Source organism: Schistocerca americana, chromosome 7, assembly GCF_021461395.2.
Source record: "Schistocerca americana isolate TAMUIC-IGC-003095 chromosome 7, iqSchAmer2.1, whole genome shotgun sequence".
Classification (NCBI taxonomy): domain Eukaryota; kingdom Metazoa; phylum Arthropoda; class Insecta; order Orthoptera; family Acrididae; genus Schistocerca; species Schistocerca americana.
In genome coordinates this window covers 295,067,428-295,085,040 of record NC_060125.1, presented here as the reverse complement: position 1 = coordinate 295,085,040, position 17,613 = coordinate 295,067,428, and the positions used below count along the sequence as shown (strand labels likewise).

Below are 17,613 nucleotides of genomic sequence, written 5' to 3'. Positions count from 1 at the left end.
CGGGAAAAGTGTATTTTCACCCGGGAGAAAGTGTATCTTCAACCGGGAAAAATCCGGGAAATTTTTTCCTTGTCCATGTATACACCCTGAATAAGCTACAAAGGGATGAATTATTGGTTCAATGGTAATCCGGAACATTATCTTATACAACAGAGGTATAATTCTCAGCAAAATCACAAAGAACTGACCTTAAGCTCATTTTTCAGTGTTTTTTAGAAGGTAGATTGTTGTCATGGCCACAAATGAATGCCGTCTAAATGATTTTAATTTGTCAAAGGAGTCAGTAAAGTCGTAAAAGTATTTTATGATGGTTTCTAGAGAAGTATGATCAACAGAGACTCGCTGTAAGTTACATTGTCAATATCGTTGGTATCCAACAATTCTTGAAAAACTATTTGTGTGTTTTGGGTCGTGGAAAGAACTGACATTCACCAAAGTGGCAAGCCAATGTTTTTGTTGGAGTGCCAGCTGAGGAATGTTCCACCCATTTTTGGTGAGCAGTGTACACACAAACACTATGTGTACCACTGTTTTGAGATTAAATGCAATTTTTGGGACATGGCTCAGCAACCTTATGTGAATCCCTGGGTAGTTGTCTCTGAAGTGCACATAAATTTCTTTCAAATTACTTAAAACCAATTATTTTTGGACTTGAATTTTCTGTCCATCAGCCTACAGAGCATAAAATCTTTTTTGCCAGGCACTGACTTGCTTATCTCATCAGAACAGTAAGTGTATTATAAAATCAGCAGTAGTCTAACAGACATCTCAGGTTTTTAATTGGAAGAAGACAAAATTCTCTTGGCCTTCACCAAATCTTTTACTTTTCTTGCCACGTAATTCGTTATGTTAAATTCCTCTTGAAGCTACCTAACACTCCAGCTTTTAGGTAATACGATGAGAATTTCCATCTGTCTAGGAACGATCATATCTGATTATGAATTATCATCTAATTCTTCTTCATCAGAAGGCAGCAAAAATACTTTTCTTTGGATTCTGAAGTTACTTTTATTAGTTTTTTCTGAAGATACTTTGCCTCCTCACATAGTCATTTTTTAAAACTAGCTATACACCAACAGACTGCAAAGAAGCATTCAAAGTTTCTACAGCTGCACTTGCAGAAATGTCTTGGTTCGTCACTACAGCTTAACTCTTTTTCACCTTTTTTGTTGGATCTTGGAGCACATTACATCATCATTGTTTTCTGAACTAGATATGTCAGAATTTCTACTTGGGAATTTTTTTTTCGTACTGGTCAAATACTTTCTGAATTAATGTTAGGAATGATTTTCTTTCTGTCATCCATTGGAAAACAGGACACAAGTTTTCTTTTGGTTATTGTGACCCTCTTCATTAAAAGGATTACAGCACAAAGCTGAAATTTTAGGCATTTATGTCATTTTCAAAGGAACAGTTTAATTTTTATGAAACGTTTTTTCAAAGTTCAGTGCATCACTTCCTCTGTTTAGTAATACACAACATTACTTCTCCATTTTTCCACATCTGTGAATGAAATCTAACAGTATGTAAATAGTTCGCAAATATTAACTAGTTGTAGGCAAACACTCTCCTACATTTTTGTAAGAATTGTACAAAAAGTACCATTAAGCTAATTTCAAAGCACAACATTTCAAAATTAATCACGTTATTTCACTTTGTAGTCTATGTCACACCAAAAGTAAATGTACATGTCACTTTCAACAACAATTGTCTTCTGCTGATCGAATATTGTCCAATGACAAAATACCAAGAAATGGGAGTTAGGGATGCCAACCAACCATTTTGTATACAGTCTTCAGAATTAAGTACTAAATTACATATTTTGGACATGTACATCGATTTATTACTTTTGAGTTACTAATTTAGCTAGTGCAATGCTTTAAAACAGTGATTTGTATGAAAGTACAGTTTTGTAGTCCAAGTAATAAATCCTTTATGATTCCGTAAAATTGTTGTGGGTAGAAAAATAAAAGTAATAATTCATAATCCGAATGACATTTAATAAAATCCTCATCAATATAAAATTAGTTTGGTAGTGGTCTCTTTAGTTGAAATTTTCAGATTGTGTAAACATATACTTTTTGGAGAATTTTAAAAATACAGTTTTTCAAAATTCAGTAAATTCAATAGTGGTGTTTTGATTTAAAATGCCTTTATTCAACTACCTGTGTTTTATATATGCTACGAAAGCCCTTTAAAAGAGCTTTCAAACCAAGTCTGTTTCATCATTCTAGCGTAGTTGGAAAACAAGTTAGAAACCAATCAATATTGTTCTTCCAGTAATTTTTTTTTTTATTTTTAAGCACTCATTACTCAATACCCATTCATCAGAAAAGCTTGAAAAACAATGAAAACTGCAGGTAGGAATATCAACGATGTAGGAAAAGACAGATTGCTGCTTCCTTAAAGAAGATGCGTCAAGTTGCAGACAGGCACTATTAAAAGACAGTCTTATATAACTTTCAGCCGCAGCCTTCACCAGTAAAGAGAGAGACATACACACACATCATTCACACACAAACACAACCAAGCATAAAACACACACACACACACACACACACACACACACACACACACACACACACACATACACACTACCACCAACTCCAGCATCTTGGGCTGGAATGTAAAATCAGTTGAGATACAAACATTAGTCCAGTGGGGCTGGGGAAGGGAGAGGGGGAAGGGGTAGTAGTGTTCGAGTGGGGAGAGAGGCGAACGCAATATGGTGGAGTGTGCAGGGACTAGACTGCCAACAGGCACAGCATCGAAAGGTTGTGGGGCAGGAACGTGGGGAAAGAAGGAACAAACAAGGAGAAAAGTGAGGAAGATTGTGAGATACGGTGGCAGAGGGCTGCAAATAAACAGGTATGGGGATGAGAATGGGGAGGAGATGATAAGACACAGGGAGTGGAAACTGTTCAGTGGAGGGTGTGGGGACAGTATGTTACCATAGATTGAGGCCGGGATAATTGTGGGAGTGGAGAATTTGTTGTAAGGATAATTCCCATCTGCCCAGTTCAGAAAAGTTTGTGGTGGAGGGAAGGATCAGATGACTTGGGTAATGAAGCAGCCATTGAAATCAAATACGTTATGTTCAGCTGCATGTTGTGCCGCAGGGTGGTCTACTGCTCTTGGCCACAGTTTGGCAATGATTGTTCATCCTGGTGGATAGCTGGTTGGTGGTCATACCAATATAAAAAGCTGTGCAATGATTGCAGCAGAGCTGGTAAGTGACATGACTGCTTTCACAGATGGCCTGACCCATGATGGAGTAGCATAAACCTGTGACAGGACTGGAATAGGATGTGCTGGGTGGGTGGATTGGGCAGATTGTGCACATGGATCTTCCACAGCGATATTATCCTTGTAGCTAGGAGTTGGGATTGGGAGTGGCATAGGGATGGACTAGGATGTCGTGGAGGTTGGGTGGGTGACAGAACACCACTTTAGGAGGGGTGGGAATTATCTCGACACAATGATAGGCAATCAAAGTCCTGGCAGAGGATGTGGTTCAGTTGGTCCAGTCTAGGGGTACTGGATGACAAAGGGAACTCTCCTTTGTGGCTGGTTTTTGGGAGTGGTGGGAGGATTGAGGTTGTGAGGGGAAATGTCACGGGAAATCTGTTTGCGGACTAGGTCTGGAGGATAATGCTTGTCTGTGAAGGCCTTGGTGACATTCTCAGCGTTCTGAACAAGGGAGTTTTTTGTCACTGCAGATATGTTGTTCCCAGGTAGCCAGTCTACAATAGGAGGGATTTTTAGGTGTGAAAGGGATGAAAGCTGTCAAAATGCTGGTATTGTGGGTGGTTGGTGAAGATCTTCATGATCTGGACCGAGGGCCAAGACACACAGTCTTCGTTCCTTCACGACCTCAGCACCTTCTCTCCCATCTGCTTCACATGGTCCTCCTGAACCCAACGAACTACATTCGTAGATGTTGACCTCCTCCTTTCTGATGGCTTCATCTGGACCTCTGTTCATGTTAAACCTACCAACCACCAACAGTACAAGCATTTTGACAGCTGTAATCCTTTTCACACCAAAAAATCCCTTGCAAATAGCCTGGCTACCCAAGGATGGCATATCTGCAGTGACAAAAACTCCCTTGCTCAAAATGCTGAGGGTCTCACTAAGGCCTTCACAGATGGGCACTATCCCACAGACCTAGTCTGCAAACAAATCTCCAGTACCATTTCCCCTCACGACCCCAATCCTTCCACAACTCCCAAAAATCAGCCACAAAGGAGTGTCCCCTTTGTCATCCAGTACCACCCCGGATTGGAACAACTGAACCACATACTTTCCAGGGCTTTGATTACATAACATCGTGCCTTGAAATGAGGAACATCCTACCTGAGATAATTCCCGTCCCTCCTGAAGTGGTGTTCTGTCACCCACCCAACCTCCACAACATCCTAGTCCATCCCTCTGCCACTCCCAATCCCAACCCCTTGCCACAAGGATCATATCGCTGTGGTAGACCCAGGTGCAAAATCTTCCCAATCCACCCACCCATCACTTCCTATTCCAGTCCTGTCACAGGTTTATGCTACTCCATCATGGGTCAGGCCATCTGTGAAAGCAGTCATGTCACTTACCAGCTCTGCTGCAATCACTGCACAGCTTTTTTTATATTGGTATGACTACCAACCAGCTGTCCACCAGGATGAACAGCCACTGCCAAACTTTGGCCAAGAGCAAAGTAGACCACCTTGTGGCACAAGTAGCTGAACGTAACGTACTTGATTTCAATGGCTGCTTCACTACCAAAGTTATCTGATCCTTCCCTCCACCACCAGCTTTTCTAAACTGTGCAGATGGGAGTTATCCTTACATCAAATTCTCCACATCCTTACATCAAATTCTCCACTCCCATAATTATCCCGGCCTCAACCTATGGTAACATCCTGTCCCCACACCCTCCACTGAACAGTTTCCACCCTCTGTGTCTTACCATCTCCTCCCCATTCTCGTCTCCCACCCTGTTTATTTGCAGGCCTCTACCAACATATCTGCTCATCTTTCCTCACTCCTCCCCTTTTTTGTTCCTTGTTTCCCCACGTACCTGCCCCACAACCTCCTGATGTGGCACCTGTTGGCAGTGAGTAGGCCCTGCACACTTCACCAGATTGTGTCTGTCTGTCTGTCTGTCTGTCTGTCTCCCTACTTGTATACTACTATCCCTTTCCCTACTCCGTCCCCATCCCCTCCAGTTTGCTGCTTGCATCTCGCGTGATTTTGCGTTCTGGCCTAAGATGCTGGAGTTGGCAGTCCTGTGTGTGTGTGTGTGTGTGTGTGTGTGTGTGTGTGTGTGTGTGTGGGCGCGCGCTACCTACTGTAAAGAGGACACGTCAAGTTGTAGACAGGCACTATTAAACGATAGTCACAGACAGCTTTTGGCCACAGCCTTCATCAGTAAAGGCGCCAAAAGCTGTCTGTGAGTATCGTTTAATAGTGCCTGTCTACAACTTGACGTGTCCTCTTTACAGTAGGTAGTGTTCTGTCCTTTCCTACATTGTTAAAAAATTTGTTGTGTGTTACCGTTTATGAATACTGCATGCATACTTAATTTCAAATAAACGTAAGAGGGTCAGGTCGTAGCACTTGTTAATTTGACATGGTATAACCCAAATTTGGTGTTATAGTTATGTATTTTTTTTTTATTTCTGTTTTTCACCAACTTGATGTCTTTTTTTCCAAATTCGATATTGTTTAATTTGCCAGTCAATGTTTGGATTTTTTTTTTTTCAAAATTTTGATATTGTTTTTTTTTGTCAATGTCCAAGCTATATTTGCTAATTTCAGTGCTATTTTTATTACGACATCTAAGTTCTGCATGTGGGAAATGAACTGTTAGTTTAAGATCATACATGAACCTCAGCATTAGAGTGATTGAAAGTCAAAATTTTGTTTTAGTATTCAATAACTACCAGTTCTGAATATTAGTAAAATGCGATTCTGAGATTTCTAAATTTTGTTAAGACAAAAGAATTAATTTCGAGATATCCCACTGAAGTTGTCAGTTTTACATCCTGTAGGAAAGTTCTTGTAGAATATAAATATTTTGGGATTAAAGGAACCACTCACCAAAAAGCAGAAACATCGACTTGCCAATAGGCACACACAAAAGAAAGAAAACTGTAGAGGGAGGTGGGGGAAGGGAGAGGGACTGAGGGTAGGAGGCTAAAGGCTATGATCCTATTGACTAGGAATTGAGAAAGGGAGTGGCACAGGTATCACACACCTGTGGCAGACAAAGGGGCAAGACTGTCCTATTCACCTACATAACACCCCCTACACAAGTCCTGTCACAAGCTTATGCTACCCTATCAGAGGTTAGGTCAACTGTGAAAGCAGTCACATACGACCCCTGGTGCAAAAACTGCACACATTTTTATGTCGGTGTGACTACCATCCAGGAGGAATGGCCACTGCCAAAGTGTTGTCAAGAACAAAGTTTACCACCCAGTGGCTCAACCTGCATCTGAGCAAAGCATATTCAGTTTCAATGGCTGCTTCACAGCCATAGCCATTTGGATCCTTCCCTCCAACACCAGCTTCCCTGAAATAGACACATGGGAGTTGTCCTTACAACATAACCTCTGCTTCCCTAATCGTCCTGGCCTCAACCTTAAACAACCCACTGTCTCGGGACCCTCCAGCCAACAATTTCCCATTCCTCCATCCTGTCACTACTTGCCAATTCATGTCCCTACATTGCCCTTAGTGTGTGCTGCTTTCTACTGCCCACTACAATTATGCCAACTCTTATACATGCCACCCCACCTGGCTGGCAAACTGGCCACCTCCCTCTGACCCTTTAGCCACCCAGCTCCAATCCCTTTCTCTGCCTCCCACCTCCCTCTCCCTCTACTCACCCCAACTGACACTACCCCCACCACAATGAGTCCACCTACCGAAGAATGGTATTGGCACTGTCAGTGTAGCCGGCAACACATGGGGCATAGGCATGTATGTAACAGTGTGTGTGTGTGCATGCATGCATGTGCTTGCATGCATGCATGCGTGTTTATTTTACTCTAGCTCATCAAAGGATAATTCCAAAAACTACAAGTTTTCTTTCTTTCGTGTGTGCCTATCGACAACTCAACACTTCTGCTTTGTGGTGAATGGTTTCCTTCTTATCCCAAAGTAATTATAAATTGCCAGTTTTTTGTTATTTTGCAAAAAACTCCTAATTTTGCCTTACCTTTTTTTGCAAAATTCTCCTGTTACTAGTCATTGCTGGTGCTGTTATAGTTTCATTAAAAATTAACATGTTTTAAAGTGACATGTGTTTGGCTCATCATCATATTCTTGTTTTAGGCTTTTTAATTTGATTTCATTGAAGTTTAAAACTGATTAATCATTTGATTGTTATAATCAGAGATCATTATTAATTAATGCACATCCAAATAGCTTGTTTAACCATATTGTGAGTGATAGCTGCCCAACCATAACTGAAGTTAAAATGCTTCCTGCTTCATGTTTCTGCCTGTAGTCTTTTCTGATTTTGGTTGTTATCTGTACAAACTTTGATTGACATGATTGGACATAATCTCTTCATCCAGACAGTTTTTGTAGTATACAGCACCTACTAGCCCCAATATGGTAGCCGGCTGCGGTGGCTGAGCGGTTCTAGGCACTTCAGTCCGGAACCATGCGGCTGCTACGGTCGCAGGTTCAAATACTCCCTCGGGCATGGATGTGAGTGATGTCCTTAGGTTAGTTAGGTTTAAGTAGTTCTAAGTCTAGGGGACTGATTACCTCAGATGTTAAGTTCCATAGTGCTCAGAGCCATTTGAACCCAATATGGTTTTGATGTACTGTATTTAAAAAAACAGTGTAATGTGTTTTGAATTCACGATTTTATCATCAGATGGCTTGCATACTTTGATCAAAACACATGGCGTGTTGTTTTAAAGGAGAGTTGTCATAAAATTTGTGCCTGGAACTTTTGTTTTCACCATCTCTCTCCAGAGAAATAAGATTCATGTTGTTCTTGACGTTTTCACATATACTCACAATGGTCTTCATTACTGTTTACATTTGTTTGGCAATAAAACATATTATCTTGACAAACATGTGCTTTAACTCACTTTCAATAAAGTAAATCAAAACCAAATTGTTGCTGATTGCTGCTGTCTGCTACAAATATTCTGTTCCACATAACAGCCACAGTTCACCATTATTGTCATTATTTTTCATAATTGCTTTCAACTTCTTAATGCTTGTGATGGATTGTATTATTCAAATTTTGAAAGACACTGATTACTTTGCACTTCTATTAATTTATCAAAAATTTCATATCTTATTGTTACAGAAAAACAAAGCAATTAGGGCCATTCAATAAATTAATGCAAGGGTGAAGAGACCACTGTATTACAATCTGACATTACAGCAACATTTGAAAAATTAGTTTTAGTCTCACTGTTCATTTGGAATTTTTACCAGATTTTGATGAAATCGAAGCAGGGGTTTTACCACCACCTGCCTCTGCAAATGGGAAAGGTGAAGCTAAGGGAGATGCAGAGAATCATTCCATTATTATGCAACAGGTGGATGAACTGCAAGACACTGTTAAAGAACTGATGAATCAGGTATTTTTGCACAGAATAATCTGACATTGAATTTTTCCGTGTTTGTACATTATACTGTAATTATAATTTTATACTGAATAGTTGAGTTGTTTTGTTTTATTTTGTGGGGTTCTTACTGTCCACTTACTTTTGAATAGCAAAGTATCAGTGAGATGAAAACATTTATAAAATGTTCAAAAAATCTAGCCACTAAGTGGAAGTAATTGGGAATAAGAAAAAAAGTGTAAAATTGCTTGCTTTTGGACTCGAGGGCTACTGCTCCTTGTGGCAGCAGTCATAATATTGATATTCCTTGACTACCGTAGTTTGTAGTGGTTAGTTATTATTAATATTAGTTTCATTCTGATCTCCAGGCATGGTAATTGTTAATTTTCTTTGTGAGAAGATGCCACAATTTACTGCCTTTAAAATTCATCATAAAATGTGCTTCTTAGGGGAACTGTATATTTTGTAGTATCTTTCGTTAACTTTGATGGATTAATCAGTGAATAAATCTTTGAGCAAGTCCTGTCCAAGTTACTGTACACTCTTGCCAGTAAGTTAAATTCATGTCAAAATTTATGTTTATAATAATTTGCAAAGTCAGTGTTCATTAATGCTGGCTGTCAGAGATCCTACGCCTATATTAATTTTTGTTTGATTTGATGAAAAAGTGACGATTGCTGCACTGCACTGGATAATGAAGTGATCTAAAATCTCACTTCCCCAAATTCACTTAAAAATTTTTAATCATTGGTTCTTTATAATAATAAAACTTTTCCTTCTCACCAAGATAATTTGTTTCCGATAAAGTGGAAATTAAAATTTTGAATACTTTCACTCCATATATTGTTACAATTTAGTGCTGTTATGGGCTAGCACAATATAGACAACATTAGACAAGATAGCCTTAGATAGAATGACAAAAGGAGTGCAAGACACTATTGTCTCCACTCTTTATAGACTTGCACAAAACAAAAGTTGACTTCTTATGCCTAGACATTCTTAGTACACTACTTATTCTTTTGAAATGCTTATTTTTAAATAATTCACAACTATACAAAAATATTAATGAAATTATTTAAAATCATGGCTTATGGCCCTATAAGAATGGCTTCGCCTTGGTAGAAGTGATGAAAAGGTGTAGGAAAACAGGCTGCTAAGTGCTAGGACTAGAACAAAGGAAAAGCCACTCAGAACTCCAAATAAAGGGAGACTTACTAGACAGAATGAGAGGAACTAGTAGGTTGTTTTTATCCAATGAGAGCTGAAAATCTGAGAACTTAAATATGAAAGTGAAGGTGGGAGCCAAGTCAGAGTTGAGTGGAAATAAGCCAGAAAGAGGGGGAAACTTAAGTGCAAGAAAATGGTAGAGTGTGAGAAAATGACACACAAAATCAGAAGGAAAGACTCCAAAATTAATAAGAGAAGTGCAAGAACAACAGAATTATCACAAATTGATGTTAGGTGGATAGTGAGAACCAAGTGTTTGTAGAGAAAGTTGATGGATGTAGAATTCAAGGAAAACTGAGGCAGGGAATACACACTGCATGTATGATGTAACAGAGATAAAAGTAATAACCACCACATATCTTAGCGTACTCTGCAGCAAGTTTTGAATTGGTATTTGACACCATTTATTTCCCACGTGGCCTGCGTGATGGAAGAGCTCTTGCTGGTAATGGAGATGATTTATGTAGTTGTATGAGGTTGCACAGAACACTTGATTAAGTGTAAAGGCTTCTGTCACAGAGGATAAGAAATGTAAGACAAATAAAATGGGGCGGGATGTGTATACAGTCTGACCACTATGTTGTAGATATGGAAGGTGGGTGAAGAAAAGCAGTTGGAGGGGGGGGATATTTCATAAGATGGACCTCACTTTTCAGGGCATGTATTCAGAAATTCATGGCAATGCTGAAGAAGTTTATTTCTCTCTTATTTTTCCTGAAACTAAAAAAGAAACAAATTATGGGCTAACAACAGTTGCCCTCTTAACAATATTATCAAAAGAATAGATTGCTATCGACCAAATAATGGGGATGCTGAGTCACAGACAGGCACAATGAAAAGACTGCTGAACAAGTTTTGGCCAGAATGCCTTCTTCTTAATTAGACAACATACAGGCACACACATTCACACAAATGCAACTCACACTCACATGACCACTATCTCTGGTTGCCCAGGCCAGGCTCAGTCGAAAGTACTACAAGCCAAGAGCTTACTTGTTTAGCAGTCTTCCTTGTTGTACATGTGTGTGACACAACATGTCCACTGTATGGTGAGCAGCAATCTATCCTTTTCATAATATTGTCATTATTCCATCCTGTATTTTTCAGTTTACCTCTTTTGGATATATTGGTATACAGTAGTACAAAGGGCTTGGTGTTCTAAAAATTATTTCATGGTACTCCAAAGAAGTTGGTCTCAATGTAATAATAAAAATAAAAACAGTACTAAACCATTAATAAGTGGTATGGACATAGTGAATGATTGACTACATCACAGTATTGTTAGTGGTTCATATAATAACTGTAATAAATATTCAAAACATTGCTGTTACCAAAAATGACACTGAAATAATGGTGGTAGAACTGGACCACTGCACTGTGATGCCAGTATACAACACATCAGAAAAACCATTTGTGTCCCTTGCATTGAAGAAGTTCAATCTGCTTGCTGTGAAGTTTTTAACTGGTGATTTCAGTAACCACAGCACATCTTTTTGATATGTAGGCACCTTTGCAGAAGACCTGAGAGTTAAGGAATGGGCTGAGATATAAAACCTGGATGTAATCCATAATGTGGAACTTCCATATTCATTCAGTAGCTAAGGATTTCAATGTGGGGACAACTCTGTTTCATAAGCTACAACATGGGGAAATGTTACATCAGACCCATCGATCTGCCATGGAAAATCTGGCTGATATATCCCAAAATTACAGTACTTTAATTCAGATAATGAGGAAAGTATCATTTAAGTACATTCCTAGAAGCTGCAGGTAACAGCACATAGTGGAATGACAAATGACTTTTAAAACATTACAAATATTACATTATATAATTATATTAAAATATTACAAATTGCAAAATCACAATCTATTAGTATTGAGTCCACTCAGTGTGGAAAAAAAACAGTGCTGCATTTAATTAGCGAAGCAAGATGGAAGGAATGGATTGGTAACCTTAGAAAAAGTAGGCCTTATAACCCACTGCAGCAGAATAACTTGGGAACCAAGAATTGCCAAACAAGGCAGCACAGTGACATAAAGCCAAATTTCATACCAGCTTATGCTTGGAGGGTAGAACAGAACTTGTTAAGTGAAAACTATTATCTAAACCCAAGAAGGAAAGAGATGTACTCCATCTTCTTAAAATAATTAAACAGTGGCCTGAATAAAGTGGGGAATGATAAGGCCTTTGGTAAAAGATGACATTTGTACCAAGAAAATAAAAAACAGCGATAGGTCTTTTGTCCACATACGAAATTATGAGCATGTACCATCCAGAAAGTTGCAACAAGAAATAATACCTGTAAAAAATGTGTAGTGAATGGGGTGCAAACCTTCTTGCTCTCAAAATAACAGCCAATGGCTTGTGCTTCTCTGTAGCTGCATATACCTGCCAACTCTAGAAAAAATCTTGTATCCCCCTTTCCACTGTTCTAACTCCTCCACCCAATCCAGTCCTTCGCTTCATTGTGCACCACATGCAACTTTCTGTGACTGCACCAGGGTGAGTTCACAGGTGCCCCTTTTCTACCCCCCCCCCCCCTCCTTTGTGCTTCTCCTTTCCAGTCACCAGTCATCCCTCCTCCACCTCCCCCTTCCTCCTCTCCGCCCTGCATGTTTGTGGGAGGGGGGGGGGGGGGGAGGGGGGTTGCGCGTGTTTGCATTTCTGTATCATTTAGCTTTGTGGAAAGCTGTCATTTGAATTGCTTAGTGGCCTTGTTTGTGTGCCTATCACCCACCCAATGCTTAAACCGTACAGTGATTTGCTATCTTAAACCTTACAGTATTTATATTTCATCCCCTCCCCTCCAGTAATCATGCTTTCATCTATGGTGAGTTCCTGAGATGGATGACACAGTTTTCAACTGTGATTAATTGTTGATACCAAGGAAGTAAGGGTACTGTCAAGTTGTTGTCAATATGCCCAACTGTTTAAAGAGCTGGCTGTGAGAGTTTCTAGAGTGAACACTGCAAATTAATGCTTGTTTCCTCAATGTTGATGAATTACCCCAGAAAGCGCTGCCGTAGTACTGGGTCGGCAACACACTGATTACGATCTGCTGGTAGATTGTGAGTACTTATTTGGTGGATTGTGTGAGTACTGAGAGTGTGAAAGAAAAATTGTTGAATATAAATGACAATTTTTTTCTTAGCACTGAAAATGTGCAATCATCGAGTACATGCTGAAGCACTTTGTGAGAACATCATCACAATTTGCTTTGACAGAGTGAATGTTATCTCAAAGTTAGTGTTTGGTCGTCAGGGAGACCTTGAAATGTGATCTTGCATGAAGAAAATAATGCGTGGTGCGACGACTTAACATATAACGAATTGTATATTAAAAAAGCACAAAATCTATCATTTTTGTTCTGCATGGGAAGCTAACTTTTCATAAAAGAAAGAAATGGCAAAAGCATTTGTTTATTGGATCAAGCTGCTATTGTATTTATGAAAAAGATAAATGTTGAGAGACATTTAAAAAATTAGTGTGAATGCTGAGTTGTTTTATTTATTAAAAAAAGGGGAGAGAGAGAGAAACTGAAAAAAATCTATTACATTTTCAGCAAAATCTGTTGACAAAGCCAGTAGACAAAAGCAGTCCTGCCACTCTTGCTTATTATCATGTTTTGAATGTATTTGGAAAAAGAAGGAAACACTTTGAAGAGTTTGTGTAAAAAGAAGCATTTCGGGAAGATGCTTTTTTGAATATTTCAGTCTGTCAGGAAATATCCCTATGATAGCAATGTGTTGCATTTATGATGAAAACATTCCATACATCTGAAGAACATGATTTTAGTACTTTACTCAAGACATTATCAACTCCATGAGACTTTTTGAGTTTGAGGGCATTAATTACATTCTTAATTTCTTTGCCAGAGCGTAGAGTAACTGTAATTTCCTGTATATGTGAGGCAGTGCTTCTTGCATATGTTCTATTGATTTATCCTTTGAAATATTCATGCCAGTCTTTTGAGCTACTTCAAGAACGTTATTAAACACATTGACTGTCTTGCTGCTGTCATTTATTATCTGGCTGTCTTCTTTAACAACATAGACCTCACTCCTTGACTGATTTCCTTGCTTCCCTTTTAACTGTTGCCCGTGTGGATTTAATTTTATTATCCTCCTCATTGATTACAGACAATATACAGAGATTTTTTATTTTCTAATCACTTTCATTGATACAGTACAGTATTTCTGGTAAAATGAAATAAATCCTACTTCTCTTTCTGCTATAACCATTTCAAACAATTCCTTTTTCCTTACACATAGTATTTCGATTCCTTTCGTAATTCAGGGCTTTGATGTCTTATTGTTACCATATTTCATTTTTTTCATGGGGAAGCAGCTGTTAGAGATTCTTACCTCAGCCTTCACTGGACATGATTACCCAAAAAGCCTAGTTCGAAATCAGATTTCTATCACATCCAATCCTGATACAGCTGCTTCCTCCAAACAACAACTTAGGAGTGCACCTCTTGTCGCTCAGTACTGTCTTCATCTTGCTTGTATTAATCAGATATTTCAACAACGCTATGACTCATTAAAATCATGCTCTGAATTGAGGTCCATGTCACCCGACAATTTGCGCACTACACATAGAATAGCTTCTGACCAATCTCCGCAGTATCCTGATTAGACCTTATGCTCATTATGCACCCTTTTCCATGCCGTGTGGCTCCTACCCCTGTGACCATCCTCCTGTAAGATTTATTCTATGCACTCTCCTACCACTGTACTGTAACTTGCAAAACATATACTATCAAATGGAGAGCCACGTGTGAAATGACTCACGTTGTGTACCAGCTGTTATGTAAGCACTCTTCAGCCTTCTCCATCACAGTGACTACCATCGAGTTATCTGTTAGGATGAATGGGCTTAGACTGTCTGTATACTGGCAACACAAACTATCCTGTTGCAGACCATGCTATACAACTTGCCAGTCATGACCTCGGAGCCTTTCACTTACAACCTGCCAGTCATGACCTCGGTGGCTGTTCCACCAGACGTTCATCTGGATTCTTCCTCCTGACAGCAGTTTTTAAGAACTCCACAGGTGGAAACTGGTATTACAACATGTTCCTGGTTCTCACTGTCTATCTGCTCTCAATTGACATTAATTTCTTCAGTCTCAACATATCTTCAGTAATTATTCCTTTCTTCACTCTCTTTGAGTTTTTTATATCTTTTATTTTCAGGCCTGTGCGATTTACCCTGAATCCCCGCCTACCTCTACTACATATAATACTCTTGGCTTCCCGCTCTTATTAACTCTTGTATGATGTTTAGTCAGTAATCTTTCCTTTGCTTATTACCCTATTTTTCAACTTTAAGCTCTCAGGTTTTCAAATGTTGTGTGGTGCAGTCACCAACAATCAGTCTTTTGTTCTCATTCTGTCTGGTAAGTGTCCCCTGTTCCAAGGTATTGGCTGACTTTATATCAGCTTCCCCATTTCCTAAACCTTGCCAGTGTTTTTCCTTCACCTGCAATCACTCTGCCAGAAGAAGAAGCCACTAGCTCTGAAAGCTTGCACATTTCCTTAACTTTTATACATGTTTTCTGCTGATGTCACCTGGTGTAAATTTTTTTTTATCTGTCCAATTATATTTCAAAAAATTGATTTTTTTAATGTATTATCTGTTACAGATTGGTACAAACCTATCTACAAATACCCAAAATGTGCAATTTACATATCACAGTCCCCCCCCTCCCCCTGCATTGAACCATGGACCTTGCCCTTGGTGGGGAGGCTTGCGTGCCTCAGCGATACACATGGCCGCACTGTAGGTGCAACCACAACAGAGGGGTATCTCTTGAGAGGCCAGACAAATGTGTGGTTCCTGAAGAGGGGCAGCAGCCTTTTCAGTAGTTGCAGGGGCAACAGTCTGGATGATTGACTGATCTGGCCTTGTAACACTAACCAAAATGGCCTTGCTGTGCTGGTACTGCGAACGGCTGAAAGCAAGGGGAAACTATAGCCATAATTTTTCCCGAGGGCATGCAGCTTTACTGTATCATTAAATGATGATGGCATCCTCTTGGATAATATATTGCGGAGGTAAAATAGTCTCCCATTCGGATCTCTGGACGTCGTTATCAGGAGAAAGAAAACTGGCATTCTACGGATTGGAGCGTGGAATGTCAGATCCCTTAATCGGGCAGGTAGGTTAGAAAATTTAAAAAGGGAAATGGGTAGGTTAAAGTTAGATATAGTGGGAATTAGTGAAATTCGGTGGCAGGAGGAACAAGACTTTTGGTCAGGTGAATACAGGGCTGGGCTATAAATACAAAATTAAATAGGGGTAATGCAGGAGTAGGTTTAATAATGAATTAAAAAATAGGAGTGCGCGTAAGCTACTACAAACAACATAGTGAACACATTATTGTGGCAAAGATAGACATGAAGCCCATGCCTACTACAGTAGTAAAAGTTTATATGCCAACTAGCTCTGCAGATGAAGAAGAAATTGATGAAATGTATGATGAGATAAAAGAAATTATTCAGGTAGTGAAGGGAGACGAAAATTTAATAGTCATGGGTGACTGGAATTCGAGAGTAGGAAAAGGGAGGGAAGGAAACATAGTAGGTGAATGTGGATTTGGGGTAAGAAATGAAAGAGGAATCCGTCTGATAGAATTTTGCACAGAGCATAACTTAATCATAGCTAACACTTGGTTCAAGAATCATAAAAGAAGGTTGTATACATGGAGGAATCCTGGAGATACTGGGAGGTATCAGATAGATTATATAATGGTAAGACAGAGATTTAGGAACCAGGTTTTAAATTGTAAGACATTTCCAGGGGTAGATATGGACTCTGACCACAATCTATTGGTTATGAACTGTAGATTAAAACTGAAGAAACTGCAAAAAGGTGGGAATTTAAGGAGATGGGACCTGGATAAACTGACTAAACCAGAGGTTGTACAGAGTTTCAGGGAGAGCATAAGGGAACAATTGACAGAAATGGGGGAAAGAAATACAGTAGAAGAAGAATGGTAGCTCTGAGGGATGAAGTAGTGAAGGCAGCAGACGATGAAGTAGGTAAAAAGACGAGGGATGGTAGAAATCCTTGGGTAACAGAAGAAATATTGAATTTAATTGATGAAAGGAGAAAATATAAAAATGCAGTAAATGAATCAGGCAAAAAGGAATACAAACGTCTCAAAAATGATATCGACAGGAAGTGCAAAACTGCTAAGCAGGGATGGTTAGAGGACAAATGTAAGGATGTAGAGGCTTATCTCACTAGGGGTAAGATAGATACTGCCTGCAGGAAAATTAAAGAGATATTTGGAGAAAGGAGAACCACAAGAGCTCAGATGGAAACCCAGTTCCAAGCAAAGAAGGGAAAGCAGAAAGGTGGAAGGAGTATATAGAGGGTCTATACAAGGGCGATGTACTTGTGGACAATATTATGGAAATGGAAGAGGATGTAGATGAAGATGAAATGGGAGATACAATACTGCATGAAGAGTTTGACAGAGCACTGAAAGACCTGAGTGGAAACAAGGCCCCGGGAGTAGACAACATTTCATTAGAACTACTGACGGCCTTGGGAGAGCCAGTCATGACAAAATTCTACCATCTGGTGAGGAAGATGTATGTAACAGGCGAACTACCCTCAGACTTCAAGAAGAATATAATAATTCCAATCCCAAAGAAAGCAGGTGTTGACAGATGTGAAAATTACCAAACTATCAGTTTAATAAGTCACAGCTGCAAAATACTAACGCGAAACTGGTAGAAGTCGACCTCGGGGAAGATCAGTTTGGATTTCGTAGAAATGTTGGAA

The 17,613-nt window shown here is 39.4% G+C and overlaps 1 protein-coding gene across 1 annotated transcript in view; it reads left to right on the top strand.

The window, feature by feature from the left end:
* Positions 1-17,613, top strand: part of LOC124621970 (protein arginine N-methyltransferase 1) — a 99,859-nt gene that overhangs the window by 45,703 nt on the left and 36,543 nt on the right. The window contains exon 3 of the mRNA XM_047147504.1: positions 8,458-8,603. Within this exon, the coding sequence (XP_047003460.1) occupies positions 8,458-8,603 (146 nt within the window). The remainder of the gene's footprint in view (positions 1-8,457; positions 8,604-17,613) is intronic.